This window comes from Ruditapes philippinarum, unplaced genomic scaffold, assembly GCF_026571515.1.
Source record: "Ruditapes philippinarum isolate M1 unplaced genomic scaffold, ASM2657151v2 ctg6643_1_1_1_1, whole genome shotgun sequence".
NCBI lineage: Eukaryota > Metazoa > Mollusca > Bivalvia > Venerida > Veneridae > Ruditapes > Ruditapes philippinarum.
In genome coordinates this window covers 12,751-30,094 of record NW_026861691.1, presented here as the reverse complement: position 1 = coordinate 30,094, position 17,344 = coordinate 12,751, and the positions used below count along the sequence as shown (strand labels likewise).

Sequence of the window (17,344 nt, the reverse complement as noted above, 5' to 3'; positions counted from 1 at the left end):
TCCGGGCATGTCCGTGGGTATTATTCCATATATAGGTACGTTATTTTCTATATACTTTTAATTGAAGTATAGCGAACAGAGGATAATTATTTGTAGAATATGATATAATTTCATTCTAATACCAAAAACAGTTGTAACATCAAAGAATTAGGTAACAAACATTGAATATCAGTTAGGTTTTCAAATAACATCTCTTTACCAACCGATGACCAGATGTTTTTTTTTAATCTGTCATTGCTGCATCATAAACTTATATGTTCTCCTACACTATTTTGGTGACTTCTTTAGTATTTTCTTTCGAAATCGATAAAGTATTTAATTTCGTTCGAGGCATTTTGTAGGGATGAGACATGTCAGTGACTGTCCGCGTCCGTAAAAAATCGCTCATCCTGCGAAACGTCGCGGATGCCGTCGCGGAAGCGGATGGTAAACGGACAAAAGGAATAGATTCAACGTATTCTTTGATTAGCGAATCGGTAACGGATGCGGATGACGGACGCGGACCACTGATCACGTATAAATGGAATAGCGGCCTTAGACATTTCCTTGCGCCACTTGAGTTATTTATCGTCCGTGTAAAGTAAATTGTAAAATACAAAATGTATAGACAAATAATAGCAGTCCGCTCAAAGTATACCCTTGGACGGGCATAATGTCTCTTTTAAAAACATTACAGCCTTTTATTTTTTTTTAAAATGTAGGTCATAATTATAAAAGATACTTTTCTAAACGTATTTACTAAATATAGCTGGTTTATCATATTGATAATATTATTTTAAACCACTAAATAAATTGCTTTTGATTGATAAAATAAGATTAACTGCTTTATTTTCAGAACTATAATAAATTGTCCAAATTTTGAACTTTTTGAAAACGCAACGTTCGAAAATCTTACAAGTCTACAGGAAATGTAAGTACAATTTATAAAATAGAAAAACATGCACCCTTAAATAATCTTAGATATATCATGCAATATTTCTAGCAAGTTTGCACGAAAATAAATAAATAAAAAAGGAACAAGGTTCTTTTGGATTTTTTATATTTAAACATTTAGAAGATTTGAAAATTAAGAAAAGAAAGAATTGATTTTTTTTTTGGTTTTGTTTGTTTGCTTGTTTGTTGATGTTGTTTAGAAATGATGTTGAAATTGCACCACACAGTTTATATAAAATGTTATGCATTACCCTGTCCATTATTATAAGTCTTTTCAACATAGCTATTCATATAATCCACTTTACTTAAGGGCAATAGTGTATTTATTTTGTACATTTGTATTTCAATGTAAAGTATGCTATATACGAATAAAATTATGTTTCATTGTCTTTGAAGTTTATTCAGTATGAAATAATTCCGTGTATTTCAGTATAGTTCAAGGAACGGCTTTGAATCATGTACCGGATCTGTCCACCACTGTTGTCACAAAAGTGTAAGTAGGCGTAGCTTAACCTGTTTTTGGTTTATATTGCTTTAATAATGTATGTAAATGAGGGGACTCCATTCGCTCTTTCAGGCACCAGACGATATACAATTTACTTTTGCTAAATGTTTGCTATTTAGAATAAACAACCTTTGAAAAAGAAAAAAAATACAAATGTAGTCCAAAACTTAAATCTGAGCTTGTCCATGGTTTATAGATTTATACATACATGTATATTATTGTGTTTGTGATTATTAATTGTTTTTTTTTTGTTTCAATGAATGAAAATAGAAATTTGGCGGGAAATCAAATATCGTTGAGCACAGACAACCACCGTGGATGGAGATGGCCGACAACGATAGAATATTTGTAAGTATTTTATAAAATCTTGAAAGTCAGAATGCATATTATAATATATCAAATAAATAAGTAAAGCAAATTACATATCTTATGCGTTCAAGTGATTATAGTGCTACCATTAATCGCTCCAATTTGTTAATTATATGACATTGCCTTTTGGTTACTTTGAATTTTAACACACAAATGAGTTTTAAAAAATGCATTTTTAATCAATTTCTAGACTTATTTCATGATTTTGATGTGACGTGTATTATGTTGTGTTTCATTTACTTTTTGTCTTTCTTTTCAGGGCTATGATGGACAATTTACTGTATTGGCTTCCAGATAATTTTATAGATGGACCAAACCTTAGAATTGCGTACGTTAATAATAACATTGTCTCCATCTAACCTTCATCTAACTTTTATAAGAATTACATTTAGTAATATACTACTGGTTTAGTTTACCGTCGGCCAAACCATTTACTGCGAGTTAAACTGAAGTAAATTTTGTGGAAACCCTAGAATTGCCTATGTTAACAGTACAATCGTTTGTTTAATAAAACATTTAGTCAGGCAGTTACCATTTACTATATTTTATATTTTTGCTTTAACAAGAGTTCATTTGTTTTGATGATCATTTGATTTTTTTATCTCACCTTTTTAGACAAAACAAACTGTGACGTTAAACAAATCAGATTTTTTCTTTACCGTTTTATTTTACTCGCATGTTATTGTTGGAATCATTGTTGCTAGTATATAAATGGTATTTATGTCATTTTGGACTCAGTTTGATTTCCGTGCTATGTTTTACAGGAGTTTTGGTAACAATCAGTTACTGCAGATCCATCCAACAATATTTGGTGATACTTCTTCTCTTATTTACCTGTAAGTATTTTATTTTATTTGATAATTTAAACGTTTGAATAGGCTTTCTTGTGTAAAAAGGTCAGTTTTTAAACAACCAATCAACCAACCAACAAGTCAATGAACCAAACAACTAATCAAACAACCAATCAACAAGCAAGTCAGTCATCAAGCCAACCTAACAAAAATCAAAGAAACCATTCGAACAGTTATTTTGAAGGATTTAAAAGTCAGTTTGTTATTAATGTCTCAATGCCCCCGCAGTAATTCAGTTTAGGAAGGTAAATAATCGTGTGTGACATATTTATGCCGGTTACTGCTGCTGAAAAAAATCACAAATTAAGTAATAAGGTTGTCTTTTCATCGCAATCATTCATCATTGCTAAGAGTAATTGGTGGCCTAATAGTATTGTAGTTATCTTCCATGCCATGTCTGATCTCATTTTCTTTTCATTTGCTATAAACATTGTAGTATTGTATTATTTGCAATAAAGTTATTTGTGCTGTATTGTACTGTGCTGTACTTTACTGTACTTCACTTTACTGTACTTCACATTACTGTACTGTATTGTATTGTATTGTATTGTATTGTATTGTATTTGTATTGTATTGTATTGTATTGTATTGTATTGTATTGTATTGTATTGTATTGTATAATAACAAATCGTAGTTGAAGTTGAAATCATCGCAGTAAATATTTATGTATAACAAATCATACATTTTTCTTTTTTAAACAACTCCATCTATATTTTACAGCGGAATGGATGGCAATAAAATAACCAGGCTCTCTAGAAACAGTATTGCGGCTTTAGCTACGAATAATTTCCAACATCTGTAAGTCAAAGATTTCATTTTGATAAAAAATTATGACGTCATATTCACAAACCATATTCTAATTTTATCAAATAAAATACAGATTCCAGCTTTGTGTCTTTGTTTGAAACCATACCTTTGATTCTTGATATCAAAGAGTTAATATTTAGCACTACATCACTTGTTTTGCTTTTCTTTCCTTCAATGATATTAGTATAAAAACAGTATGTTTAACGTGATTGAATGGTGATTTTATTTTCAGAAATATAAGTAACAACGAAATCGTGTTTATCCAAGCTGGAACCTTTGACCAATTACCAAACATAAAGATTCTGTAAGTAGACGTTTAGATATATTTTGTTTTAAAATATCAAATTTGAGAGTAAAGCTTAATAAATACTTTTTACACACGTTAGAGAACTGCACAAGGAACATTCTATAAAATATGAAAGACACGGGCCAAAAACTAAAGGTTGTGTGAGCAAAAGCGTGAAATCTAAGACACGAGTCAAGAACTAAAGGTTGTGCGGGAAAATGCGTAAAATCAACCAACATTTAGCACTGGTATTATTGACTTTCTGATCCTAACCATTATTTAATAAACAACTTCTTGCAATGGTATAATGTTGTTATTGACATTTGCAGCTGCCGTGGGATTATGTTTTATTTACATGCATATCAGTTTTTTAAAAAAAAAATCTTCTTTAACAAATTTTCATTTTACAAATTTTACTATTTTCATTTTACAATAAAAGATAAGATATGTTTGAACTATAAGCGATTCTTAAAGATATTTAATATTTGAAATATGTCCATTTCCTGTAATTTCAGCGAAGTACACAATAATCTATTACCAACCATCAATGTCAACATATTTTCCAACATGCCAGAGTTATTGCACTTGTAAGTATTTTTATCTATGATATAAAGTACATATGTTGTAAGAAAAATCTACGAAAATTGGAAAGTCCGCAGCCAGTACTGTATACTAGAATATATATTACATGTTAATATCATTAATTATGTATTATAAAAGTTAAGACAAATGTATCCTTATACTTATGTTAAGATTTAGTAAGTAGAGGATACTGAATGAGAGTAAGCTTGCATAATATAATTTTATTCAACTCGTTCAATAAATTCAGTAATGAACTTACACGAATATAATATTCTATTTACCACATAACCAACATAAGAACTGTTTACAAATAACCGCCTCCGTGGTCGAGGGGTTAGAGTTGATGACTTCTAATCCAGTTACCTCTCTGGTGTGGGTTCGATCCCCGGGAGATGCTTTGGTAGTTTAGCGGAGGAAGGAAGTCTGGTACTGGTGTAACTGTCCAGGAACGATGTATAGGAAACTACCCGCCTATATGACTGAAATACTGTTGGAAAAAGGCGTAAAATGGAACAAACAAACATCACAGTGAAAATAATCCCCATTTTTTTTATTGACGCACCCATAGTGTAACACTATCATTTATCAATTTTTACGCTATGTTTATATAACGCAAATGGCGTCACGTCAAAATATACGCACGACCGTGCAATACCGTTTTTACAGACTCGCCAAAGCGGCACGGGTATGTGATCGATGCTAATACCGATGTATCTATATATCATATTTCAAATACAATAATAACTTATTCAAATGCATCTTTTTATCATCTTTTAGGGATTTACACGCCAACGACATTTCTGCGTTACCGAGGCGGAGTTTCGAGAATCTACCGAAGCTGATGGAATTACGGCTTCACTCGCAGAAGACAAAAATGACGTCAATAGCCTATGACGCGTGGCGTAATATTGGTAATGAGCTCATCAACTTGTTTGTCAGTGAGAATAATTTACAGACGTACCCTCATCAAGTATTAGAGGAGGGTTATTACCCGAAATTAGAAAGAATGTAAGTTTCTTTCATAATACGATGTATAATGTAATGTTTTGTCCAACAAAAATAAAATGTATACGTCACTTCTTAAAGTGATTAGTGATTTCTAAAAAAAGAGCTTTTACAGTGTCTGTTTAATTTGTCGTTTGAATAATATCTGATAGCCATCGATACAGTTATAATTTTATATGTCATATTCATAATGACACTATGTTTCGATGCCAATTTATTTATTTTGTTTTTAAATCTAGTCCACTATAATTATGATTATAAGCGCGCTATTGTTTTTATAAACCAAATCTTAATAACTTGTTGAGCAGGTTTAATATGTGGTGAGGCAAATGTAAATAGTGGCCGTGTGCTTCATGTCAATGTTTTCTGGTCCTACGGGATCATAATTTAATTGTTGTTTTTTTCGTTGAGGATTGTATACCGGTTAACCCGGTGCTAGGGGGCGTGAAATATGTTGCAGTTTCCATTTCCTCTCATGAACAATCTTAATAAAATCGTGTCTATAATTTTCAAAAGTTTAGTTATTGTTTTGTTGCTCTATAGAGGGATTTCTCACTTCCAAAGCTTTGATATATAACTTGTGAGAAGCTATAACAAAGCTTTCATCTTCTTGAACAATTCCATAGTTCTTTTTTATTTAAGTATCATTTGTGCCCTTATTTTCAAAATAATTATTGAAAATGTTTTTATTTGTTCGTAGATACGCAGACAACAATGCAATATCAAATGTGACAGAGTATGGATCGGAGGCTTTCCCTTCCTCACAGAAATTCTTATACTCACAGAAACGACTTCAGTTTACACCATTTGCTGCTTACCCGGCATTACATACATTGTGAGTTATATTTTATTTACTTCCAGGACAATTGATGCTTGTGAAATTTTGGTACATGTTTGCATTACAATCAAAATAAGCGATACATTTATAGTACTGATCGTTTGTATCAAATAAAAGTTGAAACCCTTACCATTTCGTAATTTTATTATCAGCGTTTTTTAGCTTTACGCAAATGCACGCTTACGCCTCAACATGAAAATGGCGATACTGTTAATACACGAAAATACACCATTACAAAAAGATTATTTTTATCTCAGCATCTAAAGCAGAGGCTCTGAAAACAATACGTTATTTTTCTTCGATATAGTATATATAAAGATTTTCCTTTCTACTTTAGGAATTGACAAATTGCTTTTTCAGTTAAATTTTGATGATTTCAAATTATGGTAAAGTAAAAAATGTACATATGCTATAAATTTCATGAAGGAGAACTTAATATTCAGAAAGTGTTTTGAACATTTTTGTTGTCACATGTATAATAGTAATATTTTTTATTTATTTATGACAGATACCTTCATGGTAACTGGATCACACATATAGAGAACGATGACATGTGTAATATGACAAATCTACAGAATTTATGGTTAAATAGTAACCTACTTACTGAAGATAACATTGATGATGACGCATTTCAGTGTCTTCCGGTACTCGACTTCCTGTAAGATTATCACGTGACATCGCTTTCTTTAACTGTAAACTCTACATAGAGTTAATCCAGACAATAATAAAAAGCCTTTATGAAAGCAGATATTAATATGCAAAGTAGCTTATGACTAGTATCTGACAAAGCTTTGTTTCACTGAGTCGACTTGATAATGTTACAATACCTGATGAGCAAATAGCAATTAGTTGCGCCTGGCGATATTTTCCGGCCGCAACCCAATATTTAAAGACATTTAATGAAGTTGTTTACAAGAAAATATTTCAAAGCTACAATTTCAAGTCTGGATCAGTATTTATATCTTTTAATCATATTAATCTCTCTCTCTGATTTATGAAATTGTTCATGTTTTAAATTATATGTTTTGATTGATTACAATCACCATTTATCCATGATGTGTGATTGTAACAGGCGTCTACCATGCATTTCTAAGCTCCAGAAGGTAAGATGGTTTTGACCCCTGGTGTTGCTTTAAGTTTGTAACACCAGAGTTAAACCAAAATCATCTTTAATGTTTCAGCGTCATATGACCTAAATTGTGTTCGTGCGCCGTAAAACCAAACAACCAAAACATATTTTGAATTAATTAATATTTGTATTGAAGCTGACGCAAAGAGCTGTTTGCTTATTATATATTTCTCAGACAGTATGATGCATTTTTACTTATTGAATCACTAATTTATATTTATGTTAAAGAAGAACATATACGAGTACGAGTATCTTATAAACGTACCATATCTCTTTCAGGAATATAGGGAGTAATTTAATCCAGTATGTACCAAATGCTGTCAAGAGCAGTACAGTGCTACCTGCCCTCACACAATTATACATGCAGGCGAATCACCTCACTTTCCTAGAGACCGGGACATTTACCAACCTGACCACTTTACTGACTCTGTAAGTAAAACCAGACATTGTTTGTAGTAAGATTCATTTTACACTCGTTTGTAAATCAAGGCATTTAGTAATTTTCTCTACTTGAACACCCTCAACAGTACCAACAACAGTTCCTCTGTATTCTAGAAAAATTGTTCACGCTTTCTTTTTGTCCGGCTTTATTGAACTGTAAAGTTCTTCAGAATTTTTAAATTCACGTATCGTTTCTTTATTTTCCGTTTCTTGTTGTTCCGTTGAATTTATTTCTTTAAAAAGAATTAATCTTTCTAAAATACCATTTTCAGTATATACCAATGTTTTAGCTCTTCTCTTGCAAATGACGTTCTTTGTATCTGTAATATCTTGTCTATGTATGTTTATATATGAAATAATTTTACATTTATAATCGATTGGATAGGAAAGATTTCTGTTTCCTGTTTTTTCAATAACGTTTTGGGTACCCCCCAAAAATATGATAAATTTGTTTTCCATTTTAGAATTTTGACTTCAAATAAGATAATCGCCGTGGAGAATGAAGTGTTCAACCTGCAGATAGAAACTATGTAAGTATGACTGGCAACAAGTTTAATCTATTAACTTAGTTAACACTGTAACAATAATCATAGGTTCATTTACAAGAATGGTCTAAAAGGAATGATTTTTTTATCATTTTGTAAGACAAATTGAAAATGTATAAATTGGTAAGGTATTTTTATTATTTTCTTATTATCATATCATTATTTTATATAATAAGGATTTGTAATACTTTCTTCAACAGTAATGTTCTTATCATGATACTTTTCATTTCCATGATTTGTCACTTTTTTTCTTTTCTTTATTTTCAGAAAACTAGACAGCAACGAGTTTCGTTTTACTCATCAGTTTCCATTCAGTAACTTACAAAATCTCAGGGTGCTGTGGTTGAGCAGTAACGTCATCAATTACATTCCTCCATTAGCATTTACTAATTGTACATCCCTAACTGAAATGTATGTATTCAACCAAGTATTCTTTTAAGTAATCATTTCTTTTATTGTATTCTACGTATTATGAACATTAATGAAAAATATATTAATTATTATTGAGATTAATATAACTTCCCACTTTCAAATGTTAATATGAGAGCTTTCATTGCAATTCTAAAGTATGCCACATGTTTCTAAAAATAGACATATTCGCGGTTATTCAAAAATGATATACTGATATTGCATGATGATGAGGTGACTATTAAAGTTTACGGACCAAGCTAATGTGACAAAAACCGAGGTTAAAATCACATGAGCAAAGTCCATAGACTTGGATATTCACCGAAATCTTCATATTGCAAAGTTTATTATTTATCTAAAATTTAATTATTGTTTTATTAATTTGTTTAATGTTGTCTGATAATCCTTTCTTCACTAATCATTTCTTCACGCAAAAAAAACAACAACAACAAATACTTTAATAACCTACGACATACAAAAGTTGTTTTTGTGTGTTTTGGGCATCTGTATTGCTATCTCATGTTTGTAAATAGAATCATTAGAATGTAAAGTAAAATACCTTTCATCACTTTTATTTGACAAAAAGAATCCATGATTTACATCGCGTATTTAATGCAATGTGATTTTGATTGGTGATTAGTTCTATCAAAAGAGTAGGGGTAAATATCACCATTGACTGCCACGTGGCCGCGTCTCGACCACTCGCAACAAGTCATTTAATCATCATGGTAATTCTAATTTAGATGATTCTTTATGTCTTTTTACAAAATCAATATATTGAAAAACACAAAATTAATGTAATATGTTCAGACCTTCCATTGAATATTTTAAGATAATTATTATAAGGTAGCCAGCCAAAGTTAAACATCTATCGTAATATGTATTTCAGTCAAATGGCTTTCAACAATATACCACAGCTTCTCAAGTCACATTTTACGAATTGCCCACTGTCCGGAGATATATTGTTCAATGACAACGATATTGGTTACATCGAAGACGGAACATTTGATCACGTGACATCTATGACACGATTGTGAGTATTGCACATGATTGAAATGTCAGTAGTTGTATTTTCTGAACACTTAACCAGCTGAATTTCTTTAATGGTCTGGTCCAGTCTCCATTTATGGGACTGTCCATTGTCAATTTTAGGGATTTCGATATGGAAACGTTACAAACAGTATAGAGCCTGGTCAGACTTGCCTAGCTCTATACTGGTAGCAAAGTCTAATCACTTTCGGGCCCAGCTGGGTTCATGCTTGTACAGTACTTTTTTTAATTCTCTTACTAACATAAATTTCTTGTTATCTTTTGGTAACCGATGCATCATATATTGCAAAAGGTTTTAGACATATATCATTTTTATAAATTCGTTTTCAATTTTATTATTATGACTCTTTTTTAAGCACTGTCCTTACATTTGAATTAACAGTATCTTATTTATTGTACGACATACATTAAACGAATAGCAAATTACTATCTAACTTCTGACAACACGTATTATAATAACTTAATTTTAGCGTTTAATGATATTTTAATATTGCAACAAGATAAAAAAAATAAACCAAATTGTCGCGTGACTTAATTATTGCTGTCAATTAAAGCTGTAATGCACGATCGTGTATTTTGTCTAAAATATTAATATTTGACATTATCATATTTTAATTAAGACGAGATAAACGGTGGACGACATTGCATTAAAATTTGAATTTTCACTATAAAAGGTTTATAATTATGCTGTCATATCTTTAATGACATTATGAAACATGAAATAATGTATTTTTACATGTATGAGAGCTAAGATGAAATTTTAACATAATTTATGTATAAACATACCAGATTCAACTTGTCAAAGATATATATTGTTTGTATCAAAAATTAAGATTTTTTATTTAAACTTATTAAAACTTGTTAATTGGAATTCAAGTTCAAGCACTTAAATCGATCTGTGTATTTTCTAAATATGGTGACTGATTTACGCCATGTCCAACTTTGCCTCATATTTGTGTTTTGCATTTTAGCAAAATCGCGAATGGACGACAAAATATTGCAATAAAGAAGACATATAAAATTTGTTTCTCTTTTTTAAACTGCGTTATTCACCAAAATTAGTTTTTCCAGTGGACTATGCAAGTTTACTATTCAGTTAAACCATAATTTTGTGGAGTTAAGTGTATTACTATGAATACGATTAAATATTATATGTATCAATCCATTTTCATTCAAACTTAGCATTTTTGTAATCATATAAGGTCTTATTTGTTAAAACAATTATCGTCATGGCTAAAGAAAGTATCGGCTATATATGCCGATACTCGTTTATCTGCCAAGAGTATGGAATTGTTTGTGCCCTTCTATGTTTGCACACATGATAAAGTTAGTTTCGTATTTTTTGCAGAATGGGGAGCTGTTTTTATCTAAAAATGACTATTTTCTTTTTCACAGCACTGTAGCGAATAATGTACTGACAAAATTACCGAACGGTGGTGATTTTGCTGACCTTGTAATTATTGACGCCGGGGACACTCTTCAAGGAACCATGGACTTCACCAATAACCGGCTTGTCTACCTCGAGACACACACATTTGTTAATCTGGTTGTAGCTGATTATTTGTAAGTGCTGATTCCCGTGTCGGTTGTATAAGAGTTATCAGTCGGCAATTTTAACCTTTAACTTACTGAATTTCTTCAATTTGTTTGTCCAACTTCCATTTTTGGAACTGTCCATAATCGTTGTTGGGGATAGGTTTGACATGTTGAGTTAGTCAGTTCTCAGTATAGATACTGAGAAGAGGACACAGATGTGTAGTCTTGTCTGACTCTATAAAAAAGACAAAACTGCTAATAATAATCCTACATAATAAAATAAACTTTCACTGCCTTCACGATAGCTATGCGAACTTTACTCATAAGTCTATTGTATACATGTTTACATATTACCTATATATGGATTCTCACATATCCAACGAGATACGATTATGCTTTGTTCTGTAATTCTCTTGTTCATTATTGTTAAAAATGTTGACAGATATTAAATCTTATACAGACAACATTTCATGTTAAACTGCAAAAAAGAAAGAAAACATATATACAAATCATACTCCAGTATTATTTTCTTTTTGAAAAATGTATGAAAACTATCATTTTTTCAGGTCTCTCGCCAATAACAAAATAACAACAATCGCAACCGAAGCATTTAATGGACTTACAGCAAAATACCTTGACCTTCGGGGGAATAGCCTTAGAGAATTACACAAGAAATCTTTCACATCAGTCTCGTTGTCTGAGAGTATGTATATTAATGACATGTTCTTTGACAAAATCCCTACCATGGCTTTATATGATGTATCAGCTAGAAACATTGACATCAGTAATGGAGGAATAACAATGGTGGAGAATGAAGCCTTCTATAATGTTGTTGTCAGCGAAGACCTGTGAGTTTTGTCTTTTAAATATCAAATTTAACTTTTATTGTTACGTTAAACGAAACAAATATCGAAATTTACATACATTTCATTACGTTTTTGTTTTCAAATATAATTTAAATTTTGAGAAACAATTGGATAAAGCGCAGTTTACATGTTGTAATTTTGTGTTGAATTTGTCTAATTTAATTGTATTATGAACTTTAATTGCATGATAGGAATCTTAATACTCAGGAATGAGTCGACTCTTACTTGTTGCTTTTAACTTATTCATGTGGATTAATAAACAATTTAAACTGTTGTATAGGTTGTTATACTAAAGGCAAAATGATACTGAGCATTGCACGAGGGAAATATTTGTTATTTAGAAGATTAATAGTGTTTTACTGAATATAATAAGAAATGACATTAAAACTCTTTACTAAAGTGTTAATAAAAACAAGAATATTAAAATGATAAAATTTAGTTTTATAATTATATATATATTGCCCTATTATCACTTTGTTTCATTGTTTCATTTTTTTAAAAGAAAATTTTTAGCAAACAAAATTTCTAGGACAAAAAACCCCAATTTTTCGGGGGTTTTAGGGCAAGTGGGGGGGAGTTTTTTCTACCTAAACCAACAAAAAATTTTAAACGGTATGAGCTTAGATGCTTTTTTAAAAATTTTCAACGGGGATATTTTTTCTAAATTTGACAACCACCAAAAGGGGTATATCCACGGGCCCATAAAAAAACTGGGCAAAATCCTGAACAATTTGTAATTTAGAAAGTGTGAAATTATAAAAAAAAATATAGGGTCGTCGGGTTTAAAACCTAAAAAAAATAAAGGGAAAATCAAAAAAAACTCCCAAATTTTAAAATTTAAGGGGCCCTTGAAAAAAACAATATGTTTTTCCCCTTATTTTCCCCGTTTTAAATTTTTTTTTATTTTAGATTGAAAAGGTTTTTGTTTGTTTAACCATACTGCTTATGCCTTTCAGTTATACTTGAAGCTTTTCTGGCTTATCTCAAGTATTGTAAATAAGGTGGTGGGATAGAAATAGAATTATTGAAATATATCAAAACTATTGAGATCTTCAAGATAGGGAAATCATTAAAAAAGTAATGAAATTTTGAAAATTTTGAAAAATGCATAATGTGTTTTAAATAAACACTCATTATGCATGTTACGCTCATCCCCGTTACCACCAAAATACGGACACGTTTTGAACATGTGACACAATTTATGTACATTACTAAACCAGCTTAAACTGTTGGGTTCATGCTACTGTTTTTTTTAATATCAAAAAGGTTTTTCATGTAAAAATAATGATTTTGACGGTGTGCTCTTAAAACATAAATTGAAAACTCATATCTTGAAAAAATATGATTTCGGATATTTTGGTATTTCAATATAAGTATCAAATAGAATTATAAGGAAACTGTCTGTCAACAAAGGCAAAACACACGTGTGTAATAATTTGTCGTTTTATTTTTTCCAGATACATAGAAAACAACCAACTGTCCCAGATTCCAGACGGGTCTATGACTGGACACACCAACTTGCAACAACTGTATTTGACCAACAACCAAATAAACTATATTCAGTCCGGCTTATTCACTGACCTCACTGCTTTAACTCATCTGTAAGTATATGCTTGTTACTTAATTGTTAACATTTACCATTTTTTTAGTTTAATTATAAATTGAATCATTGTTGTTCAAATTTACATTTGTTAATTGTTAATTCAATGCTTTTTATTTTGAAATAAAGGCTTTATCTTGAAAACGTAAACAAAGGCAAGATATGTACGTTGCTACCATGTTTGTTAGATCCTTTGCTTTTTTGTTGGTATGAGCATAGAGTTTTATATCAATTTTAAAGAAAAACAACATCTTATTGTCGGTTTTGTGCCAAACCATAGGTTTAAATTCCAAATATGCAATTCCTGTTGTAAAGAAAAAATATTTATTATTGTTACAATTTGTGAAAAAAATATCTTGTATAGATAGCCTTTGACGTTTAAGTAATAACTATTCAGCCCATGCTTTCTTTTTCAGCGGCCTTGCAAGTAATGTGATAGACAGTGTCGATACAAATATTTTCAACACTTTGGGGTCACTAGAATACATCTACATGCAAAATAATCAACTGAACCATTTCCCGGCTCTAGGAACACAAGCTATGAAGGTTATAGATCTCAGCTCTAACGAACTAGAAACTGTAGCCACTGACGCTTTCACAAATCTGGCATCGTTGTCATCACTGTAAGCATTATAAAACAATAGATTTTACATTATTGACATGCCTACAGTAAAGTTAAAAACCATCACCATTCAAGTTTTCTGTAAAGTTTGCATCATGGTTATGACACATTTACATGGCATTTGTTTCAATATGGATTTGTTTATAGATATGGAGTAAATTACATATGAGAAATTAACATTGAGGTATTTGATGGTTTTACAAGTTCATATTATAGGACCCGCCAAAAAAACAACACATATAGTAGAAACTATGATTTAGAAAAAGGAAAGTCATTAACCGTAATAAAATAATTTAGTTAAATACTCATGTAAATTGTTGTGAAATGTATATGTCGAATGTTGAGTAATTTAAAAAAGAAATAATGATAATAATTTGTTCATATAAAGGAGCATTCTGTAAAGTTAAACCTTTTTTTCTTGTACATTGTTCTAATGTTCTGATTCCGTATCGGTCTATACAGCTAATTTTGTCGTTATGTTTTGCATATAGAATTCTCACCGACAACCCACTGGCGTGTCAATGCCAGCTAGTATCTGCCCTACATGACGTGGCCGGGAGTATTACAGGAGGTAGCTGCGAATATACCGCAGCCGCCAATGGGTTGACGTTTGATAAAAGCATGGTCAAAGATCCTACATACTACTTTAGCAGTGCAAATAACAATGCCTCAGTCTTCCAATGTTGTAAGTAAATCTTTGATGAAGTGTTTTCTTTTTTGCTTTTCTGAATAAAGGTTGTTTGAACAAGGTTTGTTCGTTATTTACCTTTTCTAATGATCGACGCTGTAATGACTTGTGAGAAATTTCACAATTACCTAAAAATGCTTGTGACTGCAAAAGAAAATTTACAAAGGTTCCAAATTGAATACATTATATTCATGGATTTATGCTCTGATTTTTATAGATTTTATATAAAAGTAAATATAAAAAAACGAAATCAAAGAATCAATTTCTTATATCTTTAGATATAATAGTAAAATCTTATTGAATTTGTTAAAAGATTCTATTTTAACGATTCAGGTACGTTGTTAAGTAGGTAGGTAAATAACAAAAATAAGATAAGTATATAACTGAATTTTAAAGTGATTAGTATACATTCACAAGATGAGAACACTTAAAAGACAGGCTTCACTTAAATTAATCAAATTGAAGTTTAGCTGAAGATTTAAAAAATGTAATATATATATGAATTTACCCAAATAGCCACTGAGAGGTTAATACTACGTAAGTTTTTTTTTTTTTTTTTTTTTTTTTTTTTTTCCAACTTTTTCATTTGGTGTTAACTATAGTGACAGTCTTGTTACTAAATATCATTTTGAACAATATATATGCTTAGAAATTAAGACTTTGATCGGAGGACTGTTGCTAATGATGTCAAAACTTTGTAGCCCAACCCATTTGCACTATATTGCATGAACATTTGTTTTGTATTATTCATGTAATATGTCTTATATAAGTGCAATAAAGTTTCAGTAAACTAGTGGCTTTTTCATGGGTAATAAGGAAAGATATATATTTTTACCGGCACAAATGGAAATTTTCAAAGACCTATGAGACAGTCTTGTTATAACCAGCTCATTAACCGCTACACTACAATAAATAGATCTTTACTTTAGTCCGAATGAGGATAACATGCATTTAGCAGATACGTTTATGATAAAATGGAGTCATGATAGATTAAAATATGGGCGAATAATATACCTAAATGACTTAAACACCGGTCAATGCCAAAATAGAATTAACTAACTTTCATTTCCTTTTTAATAGGTATTAGTAAATCCTCTTAATTCTGCAATTTTAATATATATATGGTATGTGAATTTTGTATTGTCTGACACAAGTGGATATGTTTGCATGTGCGTTTGCCGTTCATGATGTGTTTATGTTTGCATGTAAATGTTTGTGCGTACTTTTTACTGTTAGCTAGCAACGCTTATCTATCATTCGATATGCATGTAAATGTTCATTTTAACGACTGAATGTCTTGCAAATAAAATACAGTTGAACAATTATTATGACAAAATTGAATCAAGCGTATGGCGTGACAAAAGTTGCATTATTCTAGGTCAAAAGATTTGTTGACATAATTATTTTAAAGAGTATACAATTATATCAAAGTGTATATTAGTTTATTTTATTGGACAAATATATTTTTATGTCAACAAATTCTTTTGACATAGAATAACGCAACGTTTGTCATATCATACAAGCGATATAAAAATTAGTTATTTTACTGAACGATAGCAAAAGTTATATCACAATAAATTATGACAATATCTATGTGATCACTAGGAAAATCATAATGTACCGAAAAATAATTATATTGCACAAATGATTGTGTAGAAAAGACGCTCACCTTGGTGTACAAAATTGACTACATAACTTAATTTACCTAATGAGTTGTATAAAAAAACAACACCAGATGCCGAAATTTGTTAGATAAGTGTAATGAATGTCGGAAATGCGACAGTCGCAGTTGAAAAAACAAAAGATTGAATGATATTCATTTAGCACCTTTCTAAATACCTTTAAACATTCAAATGTTATATGTAAAGAGCGTAGTAACGTATCTGCTTTTATTAAATTAGCTGCCGATAATGTAGTTGCCACTGCTAACTCTGGTACCGAGATAGAAGTGGCATGGGATCAACCGCCTTATGTGTATTTTCAACCCAACGGAACAATAGGATCTTCACCAGCACTTTCTGGAGCAGTGTATGTCGAAGTTTTAATATTTTTCTGTCAAACAAAAAGTATTGTTAATAACGTAAATGTTAATCAATGTCAATGTTGCTACAGGAATTTGTAAAATAATGTCATCTATAGTTTTAAACCCTTGATTTCTATTTCGCTGTTTGGAGCGTTCTTAAGGGGTTCTGTCTTTTTCTGCTTATTATTAATTAATTTTCTCTGTAATATTTTATAATCAGTTTTACAGATACGTACACATGTTTTGTTATATTTGTTTGA

The 17,344-nt window shown here is 30.6% G+C and overlaps 1 protein-coding gene across 1 annotated transcript in view; it reads left to right on the top strand.

Annotated features, from left to right (window-relative positions):
- Positions 1-17,344, top strand: part of LOC132716530 (uncharacterized) — a gene marked incomplete at its 3' end in the record, with an annotated part of 46,452 nt that overhangs the window by 16,783 nt on the left and 12,325 nt on the right. Inside the window, 21 exon segments of the mRNA XM_060699826.1 lie at positions 836-910; positions 1,364-1,426; positions 1,709-1,786; positions 2,067-2,135; positions 2,572-2,643; positions 3,379-3,456; positions 3,698-3,769; positions 4,267-4,338; positions 5,111-5,341; positions 6,039-6,173; positions 6,685-6,834; positions 7,585-7,734; positions 8,211-8,276; positions 8,559-8,702; positions 9,589-9,732; positions 11,145-11,312; positions 11,852-12,133; positions 13,609-13,752; positions 14,168-14,374; positions 14,865-15,058; positions 16,963-17,089. Coding sequence (XP_060555809.1) covers positions 836-910; positions 1,364-1,426; positions 1,709-1,786; positions 2,067-2,135; positions 2,572-2,643; positions 3,379-3,456; positions 3,698-3,769; positions 4,267-4,338; positions 5,111-5,341; positions 6,039-6,173; positions 6,685-6,834; positions 7,585-7,734; positions 8,211-8,276; positions 8,559-8,702; positions 9,589-9,732; positions 11,145-11,312; positions 11,852-12,133; positions 13,609-13,752; positions 14,168-14,374; positions 14,865-15,058; positions 16,963-17,089 — 2,721 coding nt within the window.